Source organism: Miniopterus schreibersii, assembly GCF_964146895.1.
Source record: "Miniopterus schreibersii genome assembly, chromosome: 1".
In the NCBI taxonomy this organism is placed as follows: domain Eukaryota; kingdom Metazoa; phylum Chordata; class Mammalia; order Chiroptera; family Miniopteridae; genus Miniopterus; species Miniopterus schreibersii.
In genome coordinates, this window is record NC_138101.1 from 81,210,243 (window position 1) to 81,236,677 (window position 26,435).

Sequence of the window (26,435 nt, forward strand, 5' to 3'; positions counted from 1 at the left end):
GACAGAATTTGTTGGATTTTTTTTTTTTTTTTTTGAGAAAATTTAGGGGGTTATTTAATTTCTCTTTTCACCTTTGTTATTTTAAATTTTAGCATGACTGGTTTTTCACAGAAGAAGGTGCTGAAGAACCTCTTGTAAGTATGTCCGTCAGCGTTTGTCCTCTTGTTTTCATTTGGGACGGAGATCCTGGCGCTACAGCAATGTCAACTTCCTGCCCCGTATGCTCTTACCCGCTTTGCGCCCTGGAAGCAGGTCTCTAGCTCCTCAGTTTCTAATCTAAAGAAAATTCAAGTATGATGCTCATTTTATAGTTAATTACATGTAAAGATGGTAAAAAATGAAGCCCATGTGCTCCTTTCAGTAATGTGTCTTCTATTAAATGTTGCTTGAATTTTAAAGAAAGTATCTTTGAAGAGATGATGAAGAGATCTTTGTTTATTAACCATAGACAACAGTGCAGGAGGAAAACACAGTGGACTCCCAGCCAGTGCCAAACATAGATCACTTACTCACCAACATTGGGAGGACCGGAGCGTCCCCTGGAGATGTATCAGGTAACTTGCCGGGCAGTATCGATCTCTCGGTTAAAATCTAAATTCTTATAACGTGAAAGAGCAAGTCGATCATGAGTAACATTCACTATGATTTTTTCCCCCTTTCTCCTTTTTCCTTTCTAATAAGAAACTTAATCTTCCTTTTCTGATTGATCTTCATTATCTTCCAGTGACTTTAATGCCATTGGCAGTGCATGGAGTTCTAATGCTTGTCAGAATGGAAATATGAGGGAAATGAGCATGCGAACCACTGTTTTGTTCTTTTTTTTTAATTCACAGTTTCCATGTAATAGTCATCACAAGGTAAAACAGATAAATGCTACTGAATATGTGGTTGCTGTGATGGCAGAAAGAATGATCTAGACTGTATACGTAGCTCGTATTCTCGAGTTAGACCTTCTGTTTAAAAGCAGCAAGTAAAATATGTTGAAATGCTAATGGGCATCATTTTCAGAAATACAGTATATTATTTGTCACTGTAGATGTCACAGTAAGAGTCCGTCTACCTGACATTTCCTGTTTTCTCTTGCCACTCTAATGTTTGGTTAAGTACTAGCTCTTGTAGGCTCTTTTGATGAAAATTTTCTCCTGCCAAACTGTTGCACTAACCGAGCATGTTGTTTTGACACAATGTTCTCCCTTTGTCTCTAGTTCTTGTTCTAGTCCTAAAGGGTTTTTTCAGCACTTACTGACACAGGCAAATCTATACTGATGTTGAACAGGCGAAGTGGGAGGAGTCTATCACACGGTAATGTCGCTAGTGGATTCTGTGGTGTCCCTGATGGACAGCTGGAACTGTAGGAAGAAGGAGGACTGCTGTCCACACTGTAGCTGCCTTGTCTGCAGAAACCCCCGATTCTTGTAAATGCAAACATCGTTGATCTGTGGTGTAAATTTTCTCTTAAGATTCTTGTAAACAGATCAATACTACTTTCTTAAAAGTTTTTCTGCTGTTTCTTGTTATTTCTGAAGCAGACCGTGAGGAGAAATAGCATGGTATGGTCTACCAGTTCTTAAAGTCATAAAGCATTTAGCCATGTGTTAAAAGGGGCGTGGCACGGGGCTCAGCTCATTAATTTTGAAAATCAGTTTCCCGAAAATCAAAACATAAGATTTCAAAATTGGTGTGATCCAGAATAGTGCTAGCCCCTTCCTACCCTCTTTATAATTGTATAATCTGAGTTTTTGCCAGACAGTAAAATTATGGTCTCCATTTTTTTCCATTTCCATAATAGCATTTGTTAATAGATAATTGCAAAACTGGTAGCAGTTTAAACAAACTAGTCAAAAGGATCCCTGACTGCACAGATATGTAACTGGGGTCTAAAGCACAAAGATCAGCATGATTTAATATAAAACCAAAGTGACCTGGAAGCAGGGTTATCCTGATGCCGCTTTTGCATCCACGCACATAGAGTATGTGCTTATAAAATTTAAGTTTGACAGTCTGACAAAAATCAACATAAATACACTGAGTATGATCTCAATTTGTAGCTAGGGCAGCTAAGAATCTCAAACGTTCTACATTGTGTATCAGTTTCAGATACAGGATGTGGTACATAGTACAATTCTTAAAAAGGTCTTCCAGCTTCTTTATTGCTAGATGTAATACTTAGAAAATTGAATAAACACTAGTATTTCTGTTCATTTTTAGCACAGGGCTCCTTTGCCATTCCTATCATTGAGCTGATTCTGCCTACAATTCACAGCATCCTTTCATGGCGGTGGCTTTCTGTGGTGCAGCTTGCATCTTTGTGAGCTCTGACTATCCACTGTGTTCAATGGTTCTGTTTGAGTTTTGCTTTCCCATTTTGTTCTGTGCCTGTCTTTTCCATAGTTTTGCATTGTTTGTTGAAAGAGGTAAAGATGGACTAATACTGACCATGGCTTATTTAACTTCCCACAGATTCAGCTACTAGTGACTCAACAAAATCTAAGGTAAATTGTTTTGTACAATTGTGAAATATTTTAGGGGGAATTGCTCTTTGGCTGATTGTTTTGATTAGTATACAAATGCATCCCTGTCTATGTCTGGTGACACTGACCAGCAAGGTCTCACAAAGGGAAAAATTAACTCTTAGAACAGAATGAGATAGAAGAATACTGGACTGTGAGTTGGAATGCTGGGTTTCCCCTCAGCGTATTTAGCATAATACAAAGAAGTAGGCTTTATTTTCTTACTCTGTAACGTGAAAAATTTCCAAAATACAAAAGTAGAGAAAATAGTATAATGAGTCTCCATCCCCCATTATCCATTTTCAACAACTGACTCATAACCAAGTTTATTTCATCTGCATTCTGTGCACTTTCCTCCTCTGGGACTATTTTGAGGCAAATCTTAAACATCATATCCTCATATCTGTAAATATTTCAGTAGTAATACAGGCTTTTTTGTTATTATATATTTTTATAGAAAATATATATTTTCAGCAAAATCATTTTCTTTTTATGATCAATATTTTTAACATAATTTGTGTTCCATTGACGACACCACCAAATTACACAATTTTTTTAGTAGTTTTTGGGAAGTTTTTATAGTTCTTAGGAAGTATTTTATTAATTCAATTTATCCAACTTTGTTTTGCTGAGACAGTAGCAACCAGAATTGTCAATACATTTTTAAAAACATTTTTCTATTTGGAAATGAGACACGAATTTTACTTATCAAAACGGGACTGTATACGATTAAATTATAATTTTTATAGAAAATGTTACAAAGCATTTAAATCATATATTATTCACTGTCACTTATATTGTTATTTTCACCATGTTTTTGCACCAACCTTTTATTTTGGAGAATTTTAAACCTATAGAAAAGTTACTAGAAAAATGGTTAGCACCCAAACCTTTTACTCTAGACTCATCATGGGAAAAAACACACAAACATTTACTTAATAGACATGATAACACCTTACCCCTAAATATTTTCCCAGTTGTCCCAGTAATGTTCTTTGTTTATTTTTTATTTCTTTATATAGGATGCAATCAAGGATAACACCTTGCATTGAGTTGTCATGTCTCTTCAGACTTCTTTAGAACAGTTTCCCATCTTTTTTTTTCTGATTATATAAGCTTTTAGATTTCAGACCTCTTTGAAATTCCCACTTTGCCTCTTATTAAATGCACATTATTTAACCTGTTGTGATAGCCGTCTCTTTATCTTAATCATGGTGGTGTTTATACTAGGCCTGTAAAATAATGGACATCTAAATGGTATAACTCTTTGTAACAGTGTCTCACTTGTAAAATAGTCATTTTCCCCAACATATATATGATCACAGAATCATAGAATTTTAAAGGGAATCCTAGTAAGTCTTAAAGAAAACATATCTAATATCTTCTCACCTAAATGATGAAATTGCAGTGTTTAAAGTGAATCACTTGCCCATTGTCACACAAGCTACCTGAAGGAAGGTCGGGTCTTCTCATTCAGAGCCCTGTCACACCATTATCCATCACCATGATCTTTAGCAGAATATGTTAAAATGTGAATGACCATTAGAAATGTATAGGGTAATTACAAAATTCTTTATAACTTAACAAAAACAAAGTTCTGTTGATCTGTGATTTCATTTTGGTGAATTATTTTCAATACGACAGCCTAAATTTTTACTTTATTTTCAGAGACTTCAGTATAGTAGTTTTGGCTTGTCTAAGCTTTTTATGACTGTAGAGAAATACACTTTCTGTTGCTCAGCATGCCTCCTGCCTGGCTGCTTGTGTTAAGTGGTGTGTGTAAACCAACACGTGTTCATTGACCCCAGCTACCACCGCCCCTAACTAGGCACGTAGGCATTGTGAACAAATTAATTGAATAATTGTCATCAGGAACCAGTTATGCACAGGTAACAAAGCCAGTAATCGGCACCACAGCTTTACCAGTAACAATGCACTGAAGTGTTTCTTTGGTAAAAACTCAAGGTCTTTCATTGACCTTATGTTATTTGAATTTTCTCATTTTGTTGTTACCTTGAGATAAATGACATCACCAACCTGATTTACCTCCGACAAGTTCCTGAAGTCTAGCCTGGCTGAACTAATGGAAGACCAAGGAGGTCCCTTATCTTAATGAGCTGATTGGATGCAGTGTCTATATAATATGCTGTCTATAATTAGAAAATTGAAGTCAGTCATAAGATTTTAGTAACCTGTTTCAGAATACGATATTCAACTATGTCGGAATTTTAACTCTGACACCTGAAAGAACCTGAAGAGTGCCTGAGCACGGCAGAAACAGGGAAAGTGAGTAGGTATGGGGGAATTAACAAGAATGGGAGAGCTGGATGACACTGAGCACAAAATACCTCTTTTAGTGATAGATGTCTGTGAGCTGTGACTTGGCAGTTAAACACCACCAGACAAGAAGTGGGACTCGTTAAATAAAAAGTAAAATTTATCTTAAATTATCTTTATATATAGATAAATAAAAGTTTATCTTAAAAGGAAGTATAAAAAAAGAATTACATTTTGTTAGTGCTTGTAGAGTTTTAGCAGGGATAATTCAGTAAAAAATATTTGGGGAAAAACCCTTTCAGAAAATGAACTCGATGATGTTCCTATGCTCAGTCTCATTTCTGGTTGCTTCTCAGGGTTCCTGGGGATCTGGAAAAGATCAGTACAGCAGGGAACTGCTTGTATCTTCCATCTTCGCCGCTGCCAGTCGCAAGAGGAAGAAGCCGAAGGAGAAGGCACAGCCCAGCAGCTCCGAAGACGAATTGGACAATGTGTTTTTTAAGAAAGAAAATGCAGAACAGTGTCAGAACGACACTAAAGCAGAACCCAAAAAAGAGAGTGAGACATCGGGCAGGAAACAGAGGAGCGTCATTTCCAAAGAAAATAGTGCTAAGAAAGACAGCAGTGCCATAAAAAATGAAAAGACATCGCTACAGAAAGAGAGTACACCATCCGAAGAACCCTCAACCCCCCACAATTCCAGACACAGCAAGTCACCCACTCTGAGCTGCCGCCTCGCCATGCTGAAGGAGAGCCCCAGGTCCCTTGTGACACAGAAGTCCTCCCATTTTGAAGAGACAGGGTCCGACTCCGGCACTTTGCTGAGCACTTCCTCCCAGGCTTCTCTGGCGAGGTTTTCCACTAAGAAATCCACCAGTCCGGAAACAAAACATGATGAGTTTTTGGCCAATGTCAGCACCATCACCTCAGATTATTCAACCACATCCTCTGCTACGTACTTGACCAGCCTCGACTCGAGCCGGCTCAGCCCCGAGGTGCAGTCCGTCGCAGAAAGCAAGGGAGACGAAGCTGACGACGAGAGAAGCGAGCTGATCAGTGAAGGGCGGCCTGTGGAGACAGATAGCGAGACCGATTTCCCTGTCTTTCCAGCCGCCCTGACCTCCGAGAGGCTTTTCCGAGGAAAACTGCAAGAAGCCACTAAGGCGAGCCGGAGAAATTCGGAAGGAAGTGAAGCAAGCTGCACGGAGGGCAGTTTAACACCCAGCTTGGATAGCAGAAGACAGCTCTTCAGTTCCCACAAGCTGATTGAATGTGACACGCTGTCCAGGAAAAAGTCTGCCAGATTCAAGTCAGACAGCGGGAGCCTGGGAGAGGCCAAGAATGAGAAAGAAACACCTTCAATAGCTAAAGTGTTTGACGTTATGAAGAAAGGAAAATCAACAGGGAGTTTACTAACACCAGCCAAGAGCGAATCGGATAAACAGGAACCCACTTGGAAAATGAAAATAGCAGATCGATTAAAACTGAGGCCCAGAGCCCCAGCCGATGACATGTTTGGAGTAGGAAATCAAAAAACGAATGCCGAGACCGCTAAAAGGAAAAACATCAGGCGCCGACACACACTCGGAGGCCACAGGGATGCTTCTGAAATCAGTGTTTTGAATTTTTGGAGAGCGCCGGAGCAGAGTGGGGAGAGAGAGTCTGAACTTTCGGCTGTGACTCGGTTAAAGCCCAAATGCTCAGCCCAGGACTTGTCCATCTCTGACTGGCTTGCCAGGGAGCGCGTGCGCACCAGTACGTCCGACCTCAGCAGAGCAGAAACGGGGGGCCCCCAACCTGAGAGTTCGGGCACATTAGAAATTTCCGTGACGGACACACCTGTGTCTTTTCACTCTGATGCAGGTGGTTCTCCCAGTCCATTGGCTTCAACTAACAGGCCCCTTCTTTCAATAGCAGTACAGTCACCTGACCAAATAAATGGAGGAAGCTTCCAGAACATGAGCCAAAATGCTAGTTCTGCAGCTGTTACCCAACCTCATAAACTGTCTGAGTCCCCAGGCAACAAAGCACAGCTTCATCCCTGTCTTTAAACTGGGGGTATGTCCACTATAGCAAATAAAAAGCTACTGTTACATGTTCCAGTAACTCTGTAAATATTTTCTTGTACCAGAATTGTTATTATGCAGCCCTCATTTGGGCTGGTTTTATCATTTTGCACTGTGAAATAGTTTTACAGTGCATTACTACAGCCAGAAGAACATATATATATATATATATATATATATATACATATATATATATATTTAAAAATATATTGGATAGATGTATACAAATGAGTAAGGTATTTGTCGCAACTTACTGCATAGTGTATACTCAAGATTACTGAAGAAAATAGCTGGCATTAGTATGCAGCAAACTTGTTCTTTTGGTTTCATCACTAACAAAAGTGCCTCATCATAAAAATCCAGTTGGTTTTTAGGGTGCCATACTGTTAAAACTAGATAACTTACATTGACTAAATCAATGAGTTTTATGGGTAACAGATTTCATTACATTTACCAGTTTTAACACAGGTGGATACAGAACTTCCATTCTTTAGTCATTCCAGGTGGATCTCTGAGTTTTATATTCAAACTTTTAATACAGTTTTTGAGTTTTGTGTGACTTGAATTTTTAATCTTTCTGTAAAATACGTAACTTAAATGAACATATTATATGTGTATCTTTTCTTCAGATACCAGATTTGATATAAATGTTGTAACATAGGTGTGTAGATAGTGGCCTGGGTGGAACTGGCTTCTTTATTGAGAATATAATTCTGCATGAGGACTTAATGATCCAAACCGTGTCATGCCTGTGTGCATACCCAATTAAACACTGGAAATAAAGATTGTTTTGGTGAACTTTGCATGGCTTGAAACTTAATATATTTTTTAATGTGATCCATTTATAACTACCTTAATTGGTCCTGACTTTAAAAAATTACCTACTCTATATATTCTCTCTCTCCTCTTTTTTTTTTTTCTGTGGTTGGCAGGGATCTCTTATAACTGTTTACATTGGCCTAACCTCACTTTTGTACACAGATAATATTTAACCTCCTAGCTAAAGTAGTATAGTAGTCTCTGCTTATCTGTGGAAGATATGTTCCAAGACCCCTGGCAGATAGTACCAAACCCTAATCAACTTCTTCACCTCTGCGGGAAATGTGGCAGCAGCAGCTTCTTCAGCAGTAGACAGCCTCTTTTTTTTTTTTTTTTAATATATCTTTATTGATTTCAGAGAGAGGAAGGGAGAGGGAGAGAGAGAGAAACATCAATGATGAGAGAGTCATTGATCGGCTGCCTCCTGCACGCCCGCAACTGGGGATTGAGCCCGCAACCCGGGCATGTGCCCTGACCGGGAATCGAACCGTGATCTTCTGTATCCTAGGCCGATGCTCAACCGCTGAGCCACGCCTGGCTGGGCAGTAGACCACCTCTCTTATGTCTTTCAGTTCAGGCCTACTCCTGAATCTGTGTAACGACCCCTTACTTGTAGTCAATGGCTTGCTGTCACTTGTTTTAGGGGATCCCTGCTGAGCTCTTTCTACAGACTCTGTTTTCTGGTGCAACACATTGCCATTAACCTAACACATTTTGGTTCATGTCTTCCACCCACAAATTTAATGCCTTTTCCATTTTAACTTATCAAATCACAGTGTGGCAGTAACATTTGCAGTTTGAAGTGTGACAGCAAAACTAGCATGAATTTCTTTTTCCTTCATAATTTCATGGACAGAAGATTTGTTCTTACCACAGAGCTTAGCAACCTCAGCAAATGATTTTTTTTTCTTTCTCTATTAGTTGAGAACGTTCACCTTTTCACTTAAAGAAAACACTTTTTGGTTTCTCTTTGTCATATCCAAATTGCCAGCATCGTTACTGTAGTACTTTGGGCACAAACACTGTGATACTGTGACAGCTGATTGGATAATCAAGCCTGTGGCTACGGAGGGACTAGGGCAGGGAGCATCTACAGGGTGGAGACGCTGGGCCAAGGGATGACTCAGACCCCAGGAGGGATGGCGTGGAACAGCGAGAGATTTTATCGCACTACTCAAACAGTGAGTGATTTAAAACTTATTAGTTTATTTCTGAATTTTTCTATTTAATATTTCAGGCTTTAGTTACTTGACTATAGGCTACTGAAACCACAGGTAATGTAATGGGGAATACGGGTTAGGGAAATAACTGTGTGAAAAGAACATGAATTTGGGAGTCAAACCAGTTCTATACTTGCTAGATATGTAAACTCAGACAAGTTATTTAACTTCTCTGAATTTGTTCCCTCATACAAACAATGACAACAATACCTGTTTTTCAGGGTTAGTAGATTTAAATGAGATACTGTTCCAGACAGTGCCCGCCACACGCTACTTGCAAAATATATCAAAGTTATTGTTAGAAAAATGGGTACTTAAAAATCTTAGAATGTTAAGACTGAGAGAGCCTTAAAAATCATTAAATCCAGCCCTGGCTAGTGTCGCTCAGTGGTTGAGTATTGTCCCGTGCACCAAAATGTTGCCAGTTGGAGTCCCGTTCAGGGCATATTCCCAGGTGGTGGGTTCGATCCCCAGTCCGATCCATATATTTCTCTCTCTTCCTCCCTCTCTCCATCTTTCTCTAAAGTCAATAAAAACTTTTTTTTTTTTAATCATTAAATCCAGTGGTACGCAACCCTGTCAGACCCAAAGGGAAAACCGTGAAGTATAGCATTCTTTGGCTGCAGTTTTCAGGGATTTTGTTTCAAGCCTCAGCTGGCTTGGCATCCTGCACATCTCTTACTTATTTACTCCCCCAGTCCACCCCAGCCCAGGAAAATTGATGAAAGCCTGCTTCTCAGTGGACCCCTCTCTCCCAGTGCCTGACTTTGATTTTAGCTCCTCAGCTGCCTTGACAACTCTCCAGTTCATTTGTTTCTTTGTTTATTTACTGATTGTATGTGTTTTATCCAGCTTTTCTAATTATTCTCAGTAGGAGTGTTGGTCTGTTATGAGGTATTCCATTGTGGTTGGAAATAGATGTCCCCTAAACTCAGATAATTATAAATAGACTTTTTACCTACAAGAATGTGAGACATTTAAAAAATGTGTGGGAGATGAGATTCTTTACCATTCGCATGTTTTGACATTTGTCACACTGGAGCTTCTAGGAAAATATGTTTATTCTAACAAAAAAAGGAGTATGTAATACATTTAAATATTAAAGTAATACATTTAAATATTAAAGTATTTTCTAATCTTAAAAACAATGGATTCCCTAAAAGCACCCAGATAGGCAGGTAGTCCCTCTTAAGTAATCTGATATTACCTGCAGAATTCAGCGATTTACAGTCATTCAAACTGCCCTCAGTGTCTAAGTTACTCTGGTCTCACTTCAGTAAAGATGTAATGGTTAAAATAGCTTATCCCATAGAAACTATGTCTCAGTTTTATTTCTACTTTTTAATGAAAATGTTTTAAGGATCCTTTAGTCTCATTTTAAAATTAGCTTATAGCCCTGGCCGGTGTCGCTCAGTGGTTAGAGCATCAGTCACACACCGAAGGATCATGGGCTCAATCCCCAGCACTGGTCAGGGCATGTGTGGGAGGCAGCCAATCAATGTGTATGTATTACATCGATATTTCTGTCTCTCTCCCCCCGCTCCCTTCCACTCCGTAAAAGTCAATGGAAAAAATATCCTTTGATGAGGATCTAAAATAATAATAAAGTAGCTTACACTGCTGCTTTACTCAAAGACGACCAGCATTCGTATTGGGTTCAGTCACTGAAACTTCTATGAAGTGCTTGCTGAGATGCAGTTCCTACCCCTGAAGGAATTTATGAAAATATATGAGATGTTTAAAATATATGAGATGTTTAAAATCCCTACTTCTTGAATTTTTCATAAGATCATAGTCTTTAAGCCTTACTTCAAATCTACCTGGAATGCTGCACAGGATGTGCAGAAGAACAGATCATAGCCACGACCTGGTCGCTGACCAGCTGTTTGACTTTACCCAAGTTACTTTACTTCTCTGGGCCTTAGTTTTCCCTTCTGAAAAAACAAGTCAGTCAGAATAGCTGATCCTAAAGTAATTTCAACTCCACTGTTCTGATTCTCCTGTAGACTATCATACTAGAACTCTCTAGAGATGGCAACATTTTTTCCTTTTAAAGTAAAAATTAAAAACATAGAAGGATAATATGACATCACCCAGGACTTACATCACCCAGGATTAACAAACATTAATATTCTGTGATATTTACATCAGATCTTTTTTAACAAAACAAATATTTCTGATAAGTTTTACTGTTACCCTTTTCTCTCCCATTCCCTTCCCTCTCTCCTCACAGACATCATGAGTATATTCTTCCAGTCCACATTTACTTTTATTATATACATAGCCATAGTTATTAGTGTTACATATTTATTTGTCATATCGCAGTATAGTATCTAACTTGCTTTTGTCACACAATCATTTTGAGATTTAGATTGATACATGTAGCTCCATTTTCCCACTTTGTCAGGGATGGTCATGGTTAGAAGTTTCTTTGTAATGCCTCCTTGTGCACACAAATGCCGTCTTATAAGCCTCTGAAATGTGCACATTTTCAACTTGACTAGGTTTTGTTCAATTAATCTCCAAAGCTGTATCACTTGAGACTCCATCGGCAGTGTATGAGTTTTCATTCGCATCCTCTTGGACACTAGATACTTTAGGGGTCTTGAATTTTGTTTTTACAACAAAACCAATGGGTGGTATCTCACTGTTGCATTTCCTACATTATTAGTCAAGACTTTTGTTTTCTGTTGTTGGCTTTTTTCAGAGATCTATACATAATCTGGATGCTGATCTTTTGCCTGCTGTGCAGATTTCAAATACCTTCTTTCAGTCTGTAGTCTTTAAACTTTGTTTAAGGTATTTAATTGTATAGGTTTTTAATTTTTTACTCAATCAGAGTTACCAGCTTTTGTATACACATTTTAAGTCTCGCTTAAGAAATATATTCATATCCACAGGCATAAACTGTATTTGTTTTCTAATAGATTTAATGTGTGGTTTTCACTTTTGGGTGTTTATAAATCTGAGATTTATTTTGTGAATGATGTGAGGTAGGATGACAGCATTTCCCCCCTATGGTAGTTATTGCTAAGGCTTTGGCTGTAAAACTTCAGATCCAGGATTTCTTAAGCAAGACAACAAAATGCCCCTGTTATCCCTTCACTGCAAGGTGAAGAAATGATCCCACCGCCCCGGCCCAGCAGGGAGGTGCTGGCTGCTGTGCTTTGCAGAAAGAGAACCCAGGGGGCTGGTTGCACTACAGGCTCTCAGCCGGCTGCGCAGAAGGGAAGCAGCGAGCGGAGCTGCACCCGGGGATAAACATCTGCTGCGTGGGCCTCGCCGCATCCCTGCTGGGAGAGCTGGAATGAGAGCCAGACAGCAACTTAGAAGAGCAAAAAGAAGTACAAAAAGGAATCTTAGTTCTGTCCAGCCAAGGGCAAGACTGAGACTTTATAAGATACGCCTAAACTTTCCAATCCTAGAGCTGTTGCCAAAGGAAAATATTGGGGAGAGAGATTTATCGATCGTCAAATTGATTGTGGGTCTCGAAGATGCTTTCTTACAGATTCAGAAAACAAAAAAAGATGCCTTGAAACCTTTTTGAGAATAGAATAAAGATGATGGTTACAAAAAGTCTAAAAGAATTAAGCCAAACACCAGGTGCTCATGTGCTGTGTGCTGCATTTCACAGGGACCAGCCAGCATTCGACTTGGGGGCGCGGATCAGTTTCCCCAGTCGGTGAAATTATGACGCTTCAGTCCTTCACTGCACTATATAAACAAAGATTCTTATAATGGCGTTCATAGTTTCATGGTGGGTTTTTAAATTTATATATTGAAGTCAATGAAAATTTAACCAGCTACTTTTTCTACAGAATCACCCAACAAATATTTGAAGATTTTTTATCATGTTTCCCAAATCTTATCTTTTTCCACTTTAAGCATTCTAAGTTGCTTGACGTGGAAGAGTGGACAAAAGTTACAAGGAGGTGGGTTTTATCTCCAAATGAGGGAGAGAATTCTATCCAGTTCTCGATGTTTAAAAATGAACTGTTTGGGGAAGAGGGTGGGAGAGGAGTGGGGGGGATTGATGGGAGATAAAAAGGGGACATCTGTAATACTTTCAACAATGAAAATAAATAAAAACAGCACACACACACAAAATGAGCTGTTTAAATATTCATGGATCCTAGGGATTGGGGGACTAGGACATGTTTATCTTTGGGACCATTTATTCAGCCTACCACAACTGTGGTCTGCCAAAAGTATTTAAATTACTCTAATGACATAATTTTTTTTCTACAATAGGTGATTAAATATACCCAACAGAAGGAGGCAGGGGCCAAGAACTTGACTAGGTCTTATTTTCTCCTTGATGCTTAAGAAGCTTAATTTCTGACAGCTGCTACTATGGCAACAAGCGTTATATATTTCGAAAGAACTTAATGAGCAGCATCAGAATATATTTTCAACTCATTAGTGCTTTTTTTCAGCACTCTCTAGCCCCAGAAGATCATCTTAGCAGCCTTTCTCAACCAGGATTTCTTATCTGAGCTGCACAACACGGAAAATGACTTGAGTTAGCTATTATCTCAATTCTTCCAAGGTTAAATGGTTCAAGATTCAAGATTCATAGGAAGGAAGTTAGTTTATTACACACAATGGGTGTCTTAGGACCATCACACTTGTTTATTTAAGCAAAAATATCGCATAGCACACACTCCACCCAAGCAATAAAAATGAAGGAGCAGTAGACAGTCGCTAGCAGGGATTCTGAGGGCTGAAAGGCTGATTTCAAATCCTAGCTCTGCCACTTACAAATAATAACACTAGCATGTATCAAGGATTCAATGGGTTAATGTTTAGGCTTAGAAAGTTCCTGATACATAGCAAGTGCCATATACATTAGTATCTACAAGGGTGGAGATCTTGTTCAGTTTGCTTTTGTATTCCAAAGTGACGGGAACAGTGGTAGGAACATGGCACAGAAAATACTTGATGAATGAATGAATGAAGATCTTGTTGAAAATCTAGATTGAGGGGGAAAAAATCATATGATTAGAAATCAGGTTGCCATATAATTTATTGTACAAAACTGGAGACACTTCGGAAAGTAAAGGATCTTGACCCCTGTGGCACTGATTTTTGTGCATGTTGTGAGATGACAATCTATATATTTTTAATGCTTTGGCCCCAATACCATGGACTGAAGAGTGCCCTGTTTCCCCACCAGCTCTGCCATGTGTCACATTCCCATATATGTGCAGGACTGTGCGGAGCTCGCTGTTCTGTTCCATTGGTCTCCTCCAGTCCATCGGTCTTAATACAGGCTTTACGAAGCTTGATAGGAAAAGTTCCCTTCCCGATTATTCTTATCCAGACTATTCTAGGTCCTATGAAATGCTGCATGAATCTTATAATTCAATATGATGTCTTTAATTTTTTCTTTCTATTGGGGAATTACTCTCTTTTTTAATTTTGTAAGTTGAATGCTTAGGCAGGGGAGCTTGACTCATTCTCAGTCTTTCGTCCTTTGTAATATAATCATTTAAGGTTGTGCATTTCCCTCTAAGTGATATATGCTATATCAAACAAGGTTTAATGCTAAGTATTTTTAAATTTCCATTATGATTCCTTCTTGACACACGGGTTGTTTGGAAGTGTGTTTTAAATTTCCCCCAAATATGGGATTTTTCTAGCTTTTTGTAACTTAAAAAAAAAACTTAATTACATTGTGGGGGAGTATGTTTGTGGTTTGTGTGATCCTAGCTCTCTGAATACTGCTCTATGTGTGTCTGGAAAAGATATGTACTTGCCAGTCACAAGGCACACAGCACGCTATGCAGGTCCATGGAGAGTTTCCCATCTGTACCCTTCCTGATTTTTGGATGATGGATGTTTCCCTTTCTCTTTGTTGTTTTATCATTTTATTGTTTTGCTTTTTGAGACTTTTTGAGTCTATCTTACAGATTCGGAATTGCCATAACTTCCTGCCGCTCTCTTATCAGCACACTTGCGATTATACAATGATTACACTTTCATCATTTTCTGTGATTCATCTTTTTTTCCTTTAAAGCCTATTTTGTATTCTGTCCTGTTAATATAGCTACATGAGCTTTGTTTAGGTTGTTTCTGCTTAGTATATTTGCCCACCCCTTCCCCTTTAACCTTTCTACACCTCTGTGTACTGAGTTTGTCCTTATAAATAGCACATGGCTGCTGCATTTCCTTCCCTCTATCTTGTTTTTTTCCCCATTAGTCTGACAAACGGTAACATTTAACTTTCATGATTAGTATTTATATATGGACAGGGCTTATACATTACTGTTCTGTTATCTGTTGAATTGCCTTTTTCTTTTTAAAATTTTTCTTTTTCTTTGAATTTATTGGGGTGACATTGGTTAATAAAACTATATAGCTTTCAGGTGTGCAGTTCCACAGCGCCTCGTCGTATTGCGTTGTGATCACCACCCCAGGTCAAGTCTCCTTCCACCACCACGCTTCCTCCCTCTACCCTCTTCCATCTCCGCCACCCCCTTTCCTCTGCTAATCCCCACACTGGAGCCCGTCTATGAGTTTCTTTTTTTTCTTTATCTCCATCACCTTTTTCACCCAGCCCCCCTACCTGCTGCCCACTGACAGCTGTCAGCCTGTTCTCTATATCTATGAATCTGTTTCTATTTTGCTTGCTAGTTTATTTTGTTCATTAGATTCCACATATAAGTAAAATAATAAGGTATTTGTCTTTCTCTGGCTGGCTTATTTCACGTAGCATAACACTCTCCAGACCCATCCAGGCTGTCACAAAAGGTATTTACCGCCGAAGAGTATTCCATGGTGTAAATGTGCCACAGCTTTTTCATCCACTCGTCTCCTGACAGGCACCTGGGCTGCTTCTAGGTCTCGGCTGTTGTAAATAATGCTGCAGTGAACACAGGGGTGCATATATTCTTTTGAATTAGTATTTTGGGTTTCTTAAGATATGTACCCAGAAGTGGAATTGCTGGGTCATAAGGAAAGTCCATTTTTAATCTTTTGAGGAAACTGCATACTGCTTTCCCTAGTGGCTGCACCAGTCTGCATTCCCACCAGCAGGGCACAAGGGCTCCTTTTCTCCACGCCCTGGCCAACACTTGGAAGTTTGTTGATTTATTGATGGAACCATTCTGACAGGTGTGAGGTGAGACCTCACTGTGGTTTTAATTTGCATCTCTCTGATGGTTAGCGACATTGAGCATCTTTTCATGTATCTAATGGCCATCTGAGCATCTTTGGAGAAGTGTCTGTGTAGGTCCTTTACCCATTTTTTAATTGGATTGGTTTTTTGGTGTTGAGTTTTATAAGTTCTTTATAAATTTTGGATATTAACCCCTTATCAGATGTATCATTGGCAAATATATTCTCCCATTTAGTGGATTGTCTTTTCATTTTGTTGATGATTTCCTTTGCTGTGCAAAAACATTTTAGTTTGATGTAATCCCATCTTTTTTTCTTTTGTTTCCCTTGCTTGAGGAGATATATCAGAAAAAATATTACTATGAGAAATATCTGAGATTTTACTGCTTATGTTTTCTTCTAGGATTTTTATAGTTTCAAGTCTTTAATCTACTTTGAATTTATTCTTGTATATGGTGTAAGAAGGTGGTCTAGTTTCACCCTTTTGCATGTATCAGTCCAATTTCTCCAACACCATTTATTGAATAGACTGTCTTCACCCCATCTTTGTTTTTGCTTCCTTTGTCAAATATTAATTGACCATAATGGTGTGGGTTTTTATCTTGGCCCTCTATTCTATTCTGTTGATCTATATGTATGTTTTTGTTTTTTTAATATATCTTTATTGATTTCAGAGAGAGGAAAGGAAAGGGAGAGAGAGAGAGAGAAACATCAATGATGAGAGAGTCATTGATCGGCTGCCTCCTGCATGCCCCCGACTGGGGATCAAGCCTGCAATCCGGACATGTGCCCTGAACAGGAATTGAATCCCAATCACCTGGATCCTAGGTAAATGCTTAACCGCTGAGCCACACCCAACCGGGCTATATGTATGTTTTTATGCCAGTATGATGCTGTTTTCTATGAACATGGTATATGCTTCCACTAATTTGTATCTTCTATTCCTTTCTTCAGTGGAATCTTTGGGTTCTATAAACAGTATCGTCATCTGCAAATAATGACAGTTTTAGTTCTTCCTTTCCAATTTGGATGCCTTTTATTTCTTCTTCTTGTCAGATTGCTGTGGTTGGGACTTCCAGCACTATGTTGAATAAGAGTGGTGAAAGCAGACATCCCTGTCTTATTATTGAGCTTAAGGGAAGTGCTTTTAGGTTTTGCCCATTGAGTGTGATGTTGGCTGTGTGTTTGTCATATATGGCCTTTATTACGTTGAGGTATGATCCCTCTATTACCATTTTGCTGAGAGTTTTTATCAAAAAATGGGAGCTGGATTATATCAAATGCTTTTTCTATATTGATTCATATGATCATGTAATTATTATTTTTATCTTTCATTTTTTAAATGTAGTGTATCACATTTATTGTTATGTGAATATTGTACCAACCTTGCACCTCCAGGATAAATCCCACTTGACCATGGTATATGACCTTTTTAATGTGTTACTGGTTTGCTAATATTTTGTTGAGGATTTTAGCATCTTTGTTCATCAGAAATGTTGCCTTAGTTTTCTTTATTTGTAGTGTCTTTATCTGGCTTTGAAATTAGAATAATGTAGGCCTCATCAAATGAGCTTGGGGTCTTCCCTCCATGTGAATTTTCTGGAATAGTTTGAGAAGGATATGTGTTAGTTCTTCTTTGAATGTTTGGTAAAATTCACCTGTGAAGCCATCCAGTACAGGACTTCCATTTATTAGAAGGTTTTTAAATTATTATAATTACTGCTTCAGTTTCACTAGTTGTAGTCTGTCTATTCAGATTCTCTGATTCTTCCTGATTCAATTTTGGAAGATTTCATGTTTCTAGGAATTTATCCATTTCTTCCAGATTGTCCAATTTGTTAGCATATAGCTGTTTACAATATTTTCTTACAATCCTTTGCATTTATTTAGTGTCAGTTGTCTTCTCCTCTTTCATTTCTGATTTTATTTATTTGGGTTCTCTCTCATTTTTCTTGATGAGTTTGGTTAAAGGTTTGTTAATCTTGTTTATTTTTTCAAAGAACCAGCTCTTGGTTTCATTGATATTTTGTGTTAACTTCTCAGACTCTATTCATTTATTTCTGCCCTGATCTTTATTATTTCCATTCTTCTACTCACTTTGGGTTTATTTGTTGTTCTTTTTTCTATTTTCTTTAAGTGTGAACTTAGATTGTTTATTTGAGATTATTCTTGTTTCTTGAGGTAGGCCTGCAATTCTATGAATTTCTCTCTTAGGATTGCTTTCACTGTGTCCTTTAGATTTGGGGTTGTTGTGCTCCCATTTTTCTTTGTCTCAAGGGATATCTTTTGACTTCTTCCTTGATCTAATTGTTAACCCATTCATTATTTAGTAACATGTCATTTAGCCTCCATGTGCTCATCATGTGTTTTTCTGTTGTTTTTTCTTGTGATTGATTTTTAGTTTCATACCATTATGGTCAGAGAAGATGCTTGATATGATTTTAGTCTTCTTAAATTTACTGAGACTTGTTTTGTGTCCTAACATGTGGTCTCTCTTAGAAAATGTTCCATGTACACTTAAAAATAATGTATATTCTGCTGCTTTGTAGTGAAATGCTCTGAAGATATCAATTAAATCCATCTAATCTAGTATGTCATTTAAGGCCACTGTTTTCCTATTGATTTTCTTTCTGGAACATTTTTCCATTAATGTCAATGGGGTGTTAAAATCCCCTACTATGACTCTATTACTGTCAATCTCTCCCTTTATGAACATCCAGATTACATACACACACACACACACACACACATATGTATATATATATATATATGTATATAAAATTTGCTTTATATATATATCCTATGTTTATAAGGGTTCATAAATGTTTACAAGGGTTATATCCTCTTGTTGGCTTGCTCCCTTTATCATTTTGTAGTGTCCTTCTTTGTCTCTTATTATAGCCTTTGTTTTAAAGTCTATTTTGTCTGATGTAAGTATTTCTACCCCAGCTTTTTAAAAATTTTCATTTGCATAAAATATCTTTTTCCATCCCTTTACTTTTAGTTTGTGTGTAGCTTTTATCCTGAAATGGGCCTCTTGTGGACAGCATATATATGGGTCTTGTTTTCTTATCCATTCAACTACCCTGTGTGATTGGAGCATTTAAGCCATTTACATTTAAAGTGATTATTGATAGGTACATATTTATTGCCATTTTATTCTTTTTACTATGTTCCTGTGGTTTTGTTTTTCTCTTCTTCTTCTTAAAGCAGGCCCTTTAATATTTTTGTAATACTGTTTTGGTGGTAATAAACTCTTAGCTTTTTCTTTACTTGGAAGCTCTTTATTTCTCCTTTAATTTTAAATGATAGTGCTCTAGCTGGTTTGGCTCAGTGGTTAGAGCATTGGCCTGTGGACTGAAAGGTCCTGGGTTCAATTCTGGCCAAGGGCATGTTGCAGGCTCAATCCCTGGCCCCTGGTTGGGGCGCATGCTAGAAGCAACCAATCTATGTGTCTCTCTCACATCGATGTTTCTCTCTCTCCCTTCCACTCTCTCTGAAAAGCAATGGAAAACATATCCTCAGGTGAGGAGTAAAAAAAAAAAAAATTAAATGATAGCACTGCTGGGTAAAATAGTCTTGTTTATAGGTGCTTGCTTTTCATTACTTTAAATATTTCATGCCGTTCCCTTCTGGTGTGAAATGTCTCTGTTGCGAAATCAGCTGACAGTCTTACGGGAGCTCGCTTGTGGGTAACTGTCTTTCTCTTGCTGCTTTTAAGGATTCTCTATTTGTCTTTAACATTTGCCATTTTAATTATGATGTGACTGGGTATGGGCCTCTTGGGGTTCAGCTTGTTTGGAATTCTGTGCCCTTCCTGGGCTTGTGTGTCTTTTTCCTTCACCAGGTTTGGGAATTTTCCCCTCATTATTTCTTCAACTAGATTCTTGATATCTTGCTTTCTCTCTTTTTTTGGTACTCCTATAAGGCAAGTGTTGCTATGCTTCATGTTCTCCCAAAGGTTTCTTAAACTATTCTCATTTTTAAAATTCTTTTTTTATTTGCTGCTCTGATTCTGCTACCTTGTCTTCCAAATCACTGATTCATACTTCTGCTTCATCTAACCTACTATTTTTTCTTTCTAGTGTATGCTTCATTTCTGACTGGTTCTTTTTTATGGTTTCAATGTCCTTTTTCATGCTGTTGAAGTTCTAAGTTTCTTGAGCATCCTTATAACCATTTTTTTAAACTCTATATCTGGTAAATTGCCTGCCTCCATTTTATTTAGCTCTTTTTGTGGAGATTTCTCCTGTTCTTTCATTTGGGGCATGCTTCTTTGTCTTCCCATTTTGACTGCCTCTTTGTGTTTGTTTCTATGTATTAGGTTGATCTGCTATGTCTCCCAGTCATTATGTAGTAGGTGTCCCATAGGATCCTGTGGTGCAGTCTTCTTGATCACCTGAGCTGGGTGCTCCAGGAATATATCTTGTGTGAGTTATGTGAGCCCTCTTGCTGTAATTGAGTCTTGATTGCTATTAGCCTGTTTGTTTGTGTGTTCAACCTTCAGCCTGGTTGACTGTGAGGACTGACCCTGACCACAGTTTGAGCTTCTGTGCAGGTGCTGACCACATGAAGCAGAATTTGCTTCAGTAGTATCTGATGCCTGCTGATATCTCTTTTTGGACTTGCTGCTTGTGAAGCTAATTGGATCCTGCTCTGTTGTCTGAAGCTTGCAGCTGGGTGCGTTGGTTCTGAGGTCTCTTGGAAGGGACTGTGGTGCAGGCAATGTCAGAGGCTGCCTGTAACTCGCCCAAGGCAACCTGTTTGAAGCTACAAAGCAATCAGCCTTTTGTGGCTGCCTCTATTGGGCCTGGGTGTGTGTGGGAAAGACCAACCTATGTACCATGGCCAGCTTCCATTAACACCGTACCTGGAAGCTGGTCAGCAAAAGGCCGAAGACACCCCAAGATTTGCCTCTACCTGCCTTTGCCTGCTGGCTGCCTGTTAGTACTTGAGTTGCATGAGGTAGGTTCTCAGTGAGTCACCAGATAGGGGTGAGTGGTGTACACTAGGTTGATACAGGTTCAAATTTGGTGCCAGTGCTGGGTCTGAGACCACTCAGCAAATGTCCTAGCTGCCACCGCTGGGTGCTTGCATGCCTTTGTGGTGGGGCAGGGTCTCAGAGAATCATCAGGGTGAGGTCATCAGTTTTTATCAGGCCCAAACTAATTAAGATTTGGCCGTGTAAAGGGAAGGCTTTGCACCAGTTGGCATGCAAGGGGGAAAAGGCCCCTGTCCTAGTGCCACTCAACACAGTCTGTCACAGATTCTGCCAGAAGCCCAAGCTCAGCAGAGCAGGGCTGCTGGGAGTTGGGAAGGTAGATCTAGTGGATCTCCTGTGAGGGGGAGGCACCAGTCAGTCTTGCAGGAAATAGAGGAGAGTGGCCCCTGCTCCAGAGCCATACAACTCAGTCTGCCTGGGATTCTGCCCCGACTTCCTGGAAAGCCCACACTCAGCAGGGCAGTGCCACCAGGAGTTGGGAGGGTGGGGCTATAGGGAGCCCAGAGGGTGGGGCTTGAGGATCACCCATGAAGGGGTAGGGCTGGCCTGCTTCACCAGGAAGTGGGGGTAATGGCCTCCACCCCAAAGTCACACAACTCAGTTACTGATACCCCCTGAGTCTGCCCAGACGTCCATACCCTGTTCCAAGCAGCTGGACTCCTCTGCAGGGCGTGAGGTTTGCAGGGGGAGGGGGACAGAGAGCCCAGAGGGTTGGACTATTGCGGTCACCCAGGCTGATGCAGTAAGGAAGGGAGTGTTCCACCCAAGAAAGATAGCATCTTTGGTGTGAGAGAGGTACTCAGTACAGGGATCCTGGTGGCTGTCCCTTCAGCTCTCTCCCAGAGCCACAAACCCCAGGCTATCCTCACATGACTTTAGTTCACTCCGTGCTGGAGCCCAGGGTGAGTGGTGGCAAATGAGATTTTGTGTGTTGGCACATTAAGAGGGTGCCTGTGTCTCTGGTTAACTTGTATCTCTCCCTTGTAGATAGAATCCTCGATGATTTTCACAGCCAGATATTATATGAGTGCCTCTTCAGGGCTCTGAGGAGCCTGGCATGAGGTTGAGACCCCACACTCCTTAGGGGGAACCTTTGCAGTTGAGATATCCTTCCAGAATTTCAGCCACAGCCCATGGGAATGGGGCCAGCCCTTTTTGTGTCTCTGCCTTTCCTACCAGTTTCATTGCAGCTTCTGTAAATCCTTGGTTATAAGACCTCTGTTCGGCTAGTTTTCAGCTGGTTATTCAGGCTGATTGTTCTATATGTTAGTTGTAATTCCAGCTTGGACCTAGGAGGAGGTGAGTGTACCTTCCACCTACTCTGCCATCTCTGGTCTTCTCCTTGGAGTTTTCTCATTGGCAATACTCTGACTTTGCAGATGTCACCTGGATTCTTTCTTGATTCAACATCTCTGCCTCAGCTTCTGGATGCCATCGCTGACATCACTGCTGCTCTTCCTGACTTGGGAGCCATGGTCACTATCATTATATTACCCGCAGTGTGCCTGTCACCCTCAGCCATCTTCCCTCTTTCCTCTTCCTGCATCCTTGGAATAATGGCCACCTTTCCTCAGGTTCCATTTCCCAGGCCTGGTTTCCACTGGAAAAATACGCAGAAAAGTTTGGGGAGACATAAGCTGATTGGGTCACTGACTCAAAGCAACGGCTGGTCTTTTCTAATTTTGTGGCAGGAAGACAGCCTGGCAGAATGCCACTTCTTCCTGGTGCCCCAGTGGTTGTCGCTGAGGGGAGGGGAGGCGACCTGAGCTCCAGGTCGGCCTGGGGCTGACTTCCCATATGTGCAAGCTTGCTTGACAGCCGGGCTCAGGCCATGCAGGTCTTTATCTGAGGGAACTGAGCTCTTCTGGCCAGAACAAGCTGGCTGTCACCACCTCAGCGGGGACCAGAGTGGGGTGACATTCTCTTTGGAAGCAAGTAAGAAAGGACAGTTCTGGCCCTGACCGAGAGGGGGACAGTTAGAGCCCAGGGGTGGTAGATGGCGAGGCTATACCCAGAGCTGGGAGTATTGAGGCTTTCGCTGGGAGGTCTGTCCTCTCTCAGGCTTCGGAGTGATTGAACTTGAGACAGTAATCAAGCTACTTTTTCAAAACCCTGTTTTCCAATTAAAAACCTAAAAGCTTTGACACAGCCGGTGTGAAACAGTTGGTTGGAGCATCATTCTGTGCACTGAAGGGTTGCAGGTTCAATTCCTGTTCAGGGAACATGCCTGTGCTGCAGGTTCAATCCCTGGTTGGGGAGAGTATGGGAGGCAACCAGCGGATGTTTCTCTCTCACAGTGATGTTTTTTTCTCTCTCTCCGTCTCCTCTCTTCTCTCTCTAAAATCAATAAAACATGTCCTTGGGTGAGGATTATAAAACAAAACAAAACTAAAACTAAAAGTTTTTAAAAATATTGTCAATTTTTCTTAGTGCCACCGTCTTGCCAGCAGCGTCTGGCATCGCTCCGGCGGCAGGAGGACAGTGTGGGCGGCTGTGCACGCAGCGGTTAGTGTTGATGGAATCCGAGAGTTTCCTCTTCTCAGTGTCATCCCCGGGCAAGCAGGGTCATTTAATTTTGCAGAAGGCAGAGGTGGAAAGAAGGTTCAGGAGACGTGAGGCTCTGGGCCAAGCGGAATCACACAGCCCCAAACATCCAATTAGGCCCCGGATGGAGTGACTTGTCAGCCTCCGCAATCTGTCACTCATGAGCCCTCTCAACTCAGACCCTCTACCTCTCTTTCCTCATTCCCTTCCCTCTTCCAAAATGGTTTTCATGATACAAATTGTGTCACTTTTCTCCTTAAAATCTAATATTTTTTCTCTTGCCTACAAAGAAAATTCCTAATTGTGTTGCTTAGCATGCAAGGCCCTTCTTATTTTCGTTCCAACCTACCTTGCCCCTGCTCTTCCCCTAAGGCACTGGCCCAGCCAAACACCCATTGTCCTTGCCTTCGCTTCTGGTCCCGTCCGTGAGTGAGGGCGAGTGAGCGCCACCCTGCCTTGTCCCACCTGCCCGGCACTGCAGGGGTTAGTGTCTCTCTGCTGTCCTGCCTTTCCTGCTGGGCTCTGAGTTCTTTGAGTACAGGGGTTGAGTTTGCCTGGCACCTACACAATTGCCCCATAATGAGGCACACAATAGATAGGGTGGCTCCACGGGTTTTGTGCCCTCGAGGCAGGACAGCAGTAGAAAGCCGGGTGATTAAAGGTGGGCATGGCCTCCTCATGGGCAAAGGGCCAGAATAACTGGAGTCGGTGGAGGTAGACTAATCACTTGCTAAAACCCGTGAGCACAGACTTCAGGAGCCCAGCTCCCCTGCACCGTGCAGGCTGCTCCGCGTGCCCCCACCAGCCCTCTCAGGGTTAGCGCCCAGCATGGCCACGGCTTGGCACCCTGTGTCGCACACGCAGCATCGTCTGCGTTGGATACTTTATCCGCCTCCTGCCTCCTTACCTCCTGCTCGCACCCATCAAAACTCAGGTGGCATGGAGGCTCAGATGACAGCTCCTCTATGAGGTTTTCCTAGCTGCCCCTCCCCAAGAGCACAGTTTCTCTATCTTGGGGTTCCTACAGCATTTGGGGGGCCCTTTATTCTTGTAGGGGTGAAAGATCTTAAGATAGCATGTCACTCCAGGCTGACACCCCCACTTTTCAGGGAACAGGGACTCTGGAAGTCACGCGTGTGACTCACACGTGTGATGTTTTCAAAGTGGGCACGTCAGACAGGACTTCCTTTGCGGGGGCCCTTAGAGAATGGCCCCTTGCAGCGTGTGCTACTCAAGAGCAGGAAACCCTTCATTCTCCCAAGAAAAAGGCTGATGGCATCTCGGAACTGGCACTGGGCCTGGAGAGCAGCCAGGAATGGAGGCTAACCCACCCATGTCCCCCACCTCCTCCCGGGGCTCCACGGCTTCTCTACCCGGACTTCTCGGCTTCACTGGGCATATCCACTGCGTTCCTCCCTCCCCTCCCCCTCTCTTCCTCTTCACTGCAGCTCCAGGCCAACTAGGAGGCGACTCTCTCTCATTGTCTAGTGCCCCGCTGCTGCCGGAATGTTCTCAGGCCAACCCCCAACCCCAGCCATACAGGATTCAGAAGAGCAGGTCGCAGAGCACCCTGAGCTGCTGAGGGAGCCACGGAGGTTCTGGTCATCACTCCTGCCTGGCCTGGCAGCGGCTGAGAGCCTGGCAGAGGGGTGCGGAGCCACCTGGTGGACCTTCGAGGTAGGGCTGCCCTTGTTACCAAAGCCCTTGCTACTTGGCTGAGCTTCAGAATTACCTGGTGAGCTTTTCCCACACACAGGGGCCGGGCCTCACCCCAGGCCTGTGGCTTTTCCGAGCCCCACAGCTGCTTCTGGTGGGTGGTCACGCTTGAGAACACCAGCTTGCCTGCTGCTCCCATGCTGAGTGGCTGTGAGAAGACCTGACTTGGACCCTGTGATTCCTGAGAGAATTTACGTGGCCTTTTCTCTCCCTTCCAAACCCTATTTGTAACAGGGGAACTTATGTTAACATAAACACAAAAGGGCAAAAGTTTGAAAAGGCTATATTGTGGGAACAAAAAGAGGGAGCAGGAGCTTGAGGGGGAGAGAAGGTGGCCTGTGTATTGTGGGGGGTGGGAGGCACCTTTTCCTTCTCTACCACTGGAGGCCACCCTGTGTCACAGCCAACGGCCGGTACAGGGGTTTCCCTCAGAGGGAATGGCTTTTGCATATAAAATGTAATATAACCAGCAGGCTTCTTGGCACTGCTGATGTTTGGGCCGGGTCATTCTTGGTTGTGGGGCCTGTCCTGTGCAATGTAGGGTGGTTAGCAGCACCCCTGGCCTCTGCCCACTAGGTGCCAGCAGCATCCCCACTGCTCCTACTTGTGACAACCAGAAGTGTCTCCAGGCTAAATGTCTGCTGGGGACAAATGGCCTGTGATTGAGAACGGCTGAGACAAGTTTATTGGCCACCAGGAGGCAGAGGGATCAGCTCTGCCAGGGGAAGCCGGTGGAGAGAACAGGGGGCTCAGTGCGTCAGAAGCGAGAACGCCTCAGGCTCTGCGTGGTCCGGGCCTTTCTTGCATTGCTGGCAGCTGCGAGCCAGGGTAGGAGTGCTGACGGCAGCTCTTCAAAAAGATGCCAAGGCAGAACATCTCCGCCTTCTCTGCTAGCATTTAACCCTTCCCCTTCGTTACAGGTGAAAAGTCCGCACAACATTCTAATACGACCTTGGGGGGCAGGGAGGGTTACCCACAGCTGAGGTAATGTCTCTTCATTCACTCCTCAGGCAAAAAGTGTCTGCAGAGCAATAGGAGGTCCAGCTGGAGGTGCTGGCAGGAGCTGCACAGCAGAGCCCTGCAGGCCCCACTACAGGGTTTGGATTTGGATTTTGTTTAAATGCACCTGAATGATCTGCTGAATCTAACAGGTGAAACTGTA

General features: G+C 41.6%; 1 protein-coding gene across 3 annotated transcripts in view; it reads left to right on the plus strand.

Annotated features, from left to right (window-relative positions):
- Positions 1 to 6,923, plus strand: part of ARHGAP21 (Rho GTPase activating protein 21) — a 122,390-nt gene extending 115,467 nt beyond the window's left edge. For all 3 annotated transcript variants that reach the window (XM_081116783.1, XM_081116784.1, XM_081116785.1), the window contains 4 exons: positions 93 to 134; positions 449 to 554; positions 2,461 to 2,492; positions 5,144 to 6,923. In XM_081116783.1, the coding sequence (XP_080972909.1) occupies positions 93 to 134; positions 449 to 554; positions 2,461 to 2,492; positions 5,144 to 6,838 (1,875 nt within the window). In that variant the 3' untranslated portion in view covers positions 6,839 to 6,923. The remainder of the gene's footprint in view (positions 1 to 92; positions 135 to 448; positions 555 to 2,460; positions 2,493 to 5,143) is intronic.
- Positions 6,924 to 26,435: the final 19,512 nt, after the last annotated feature.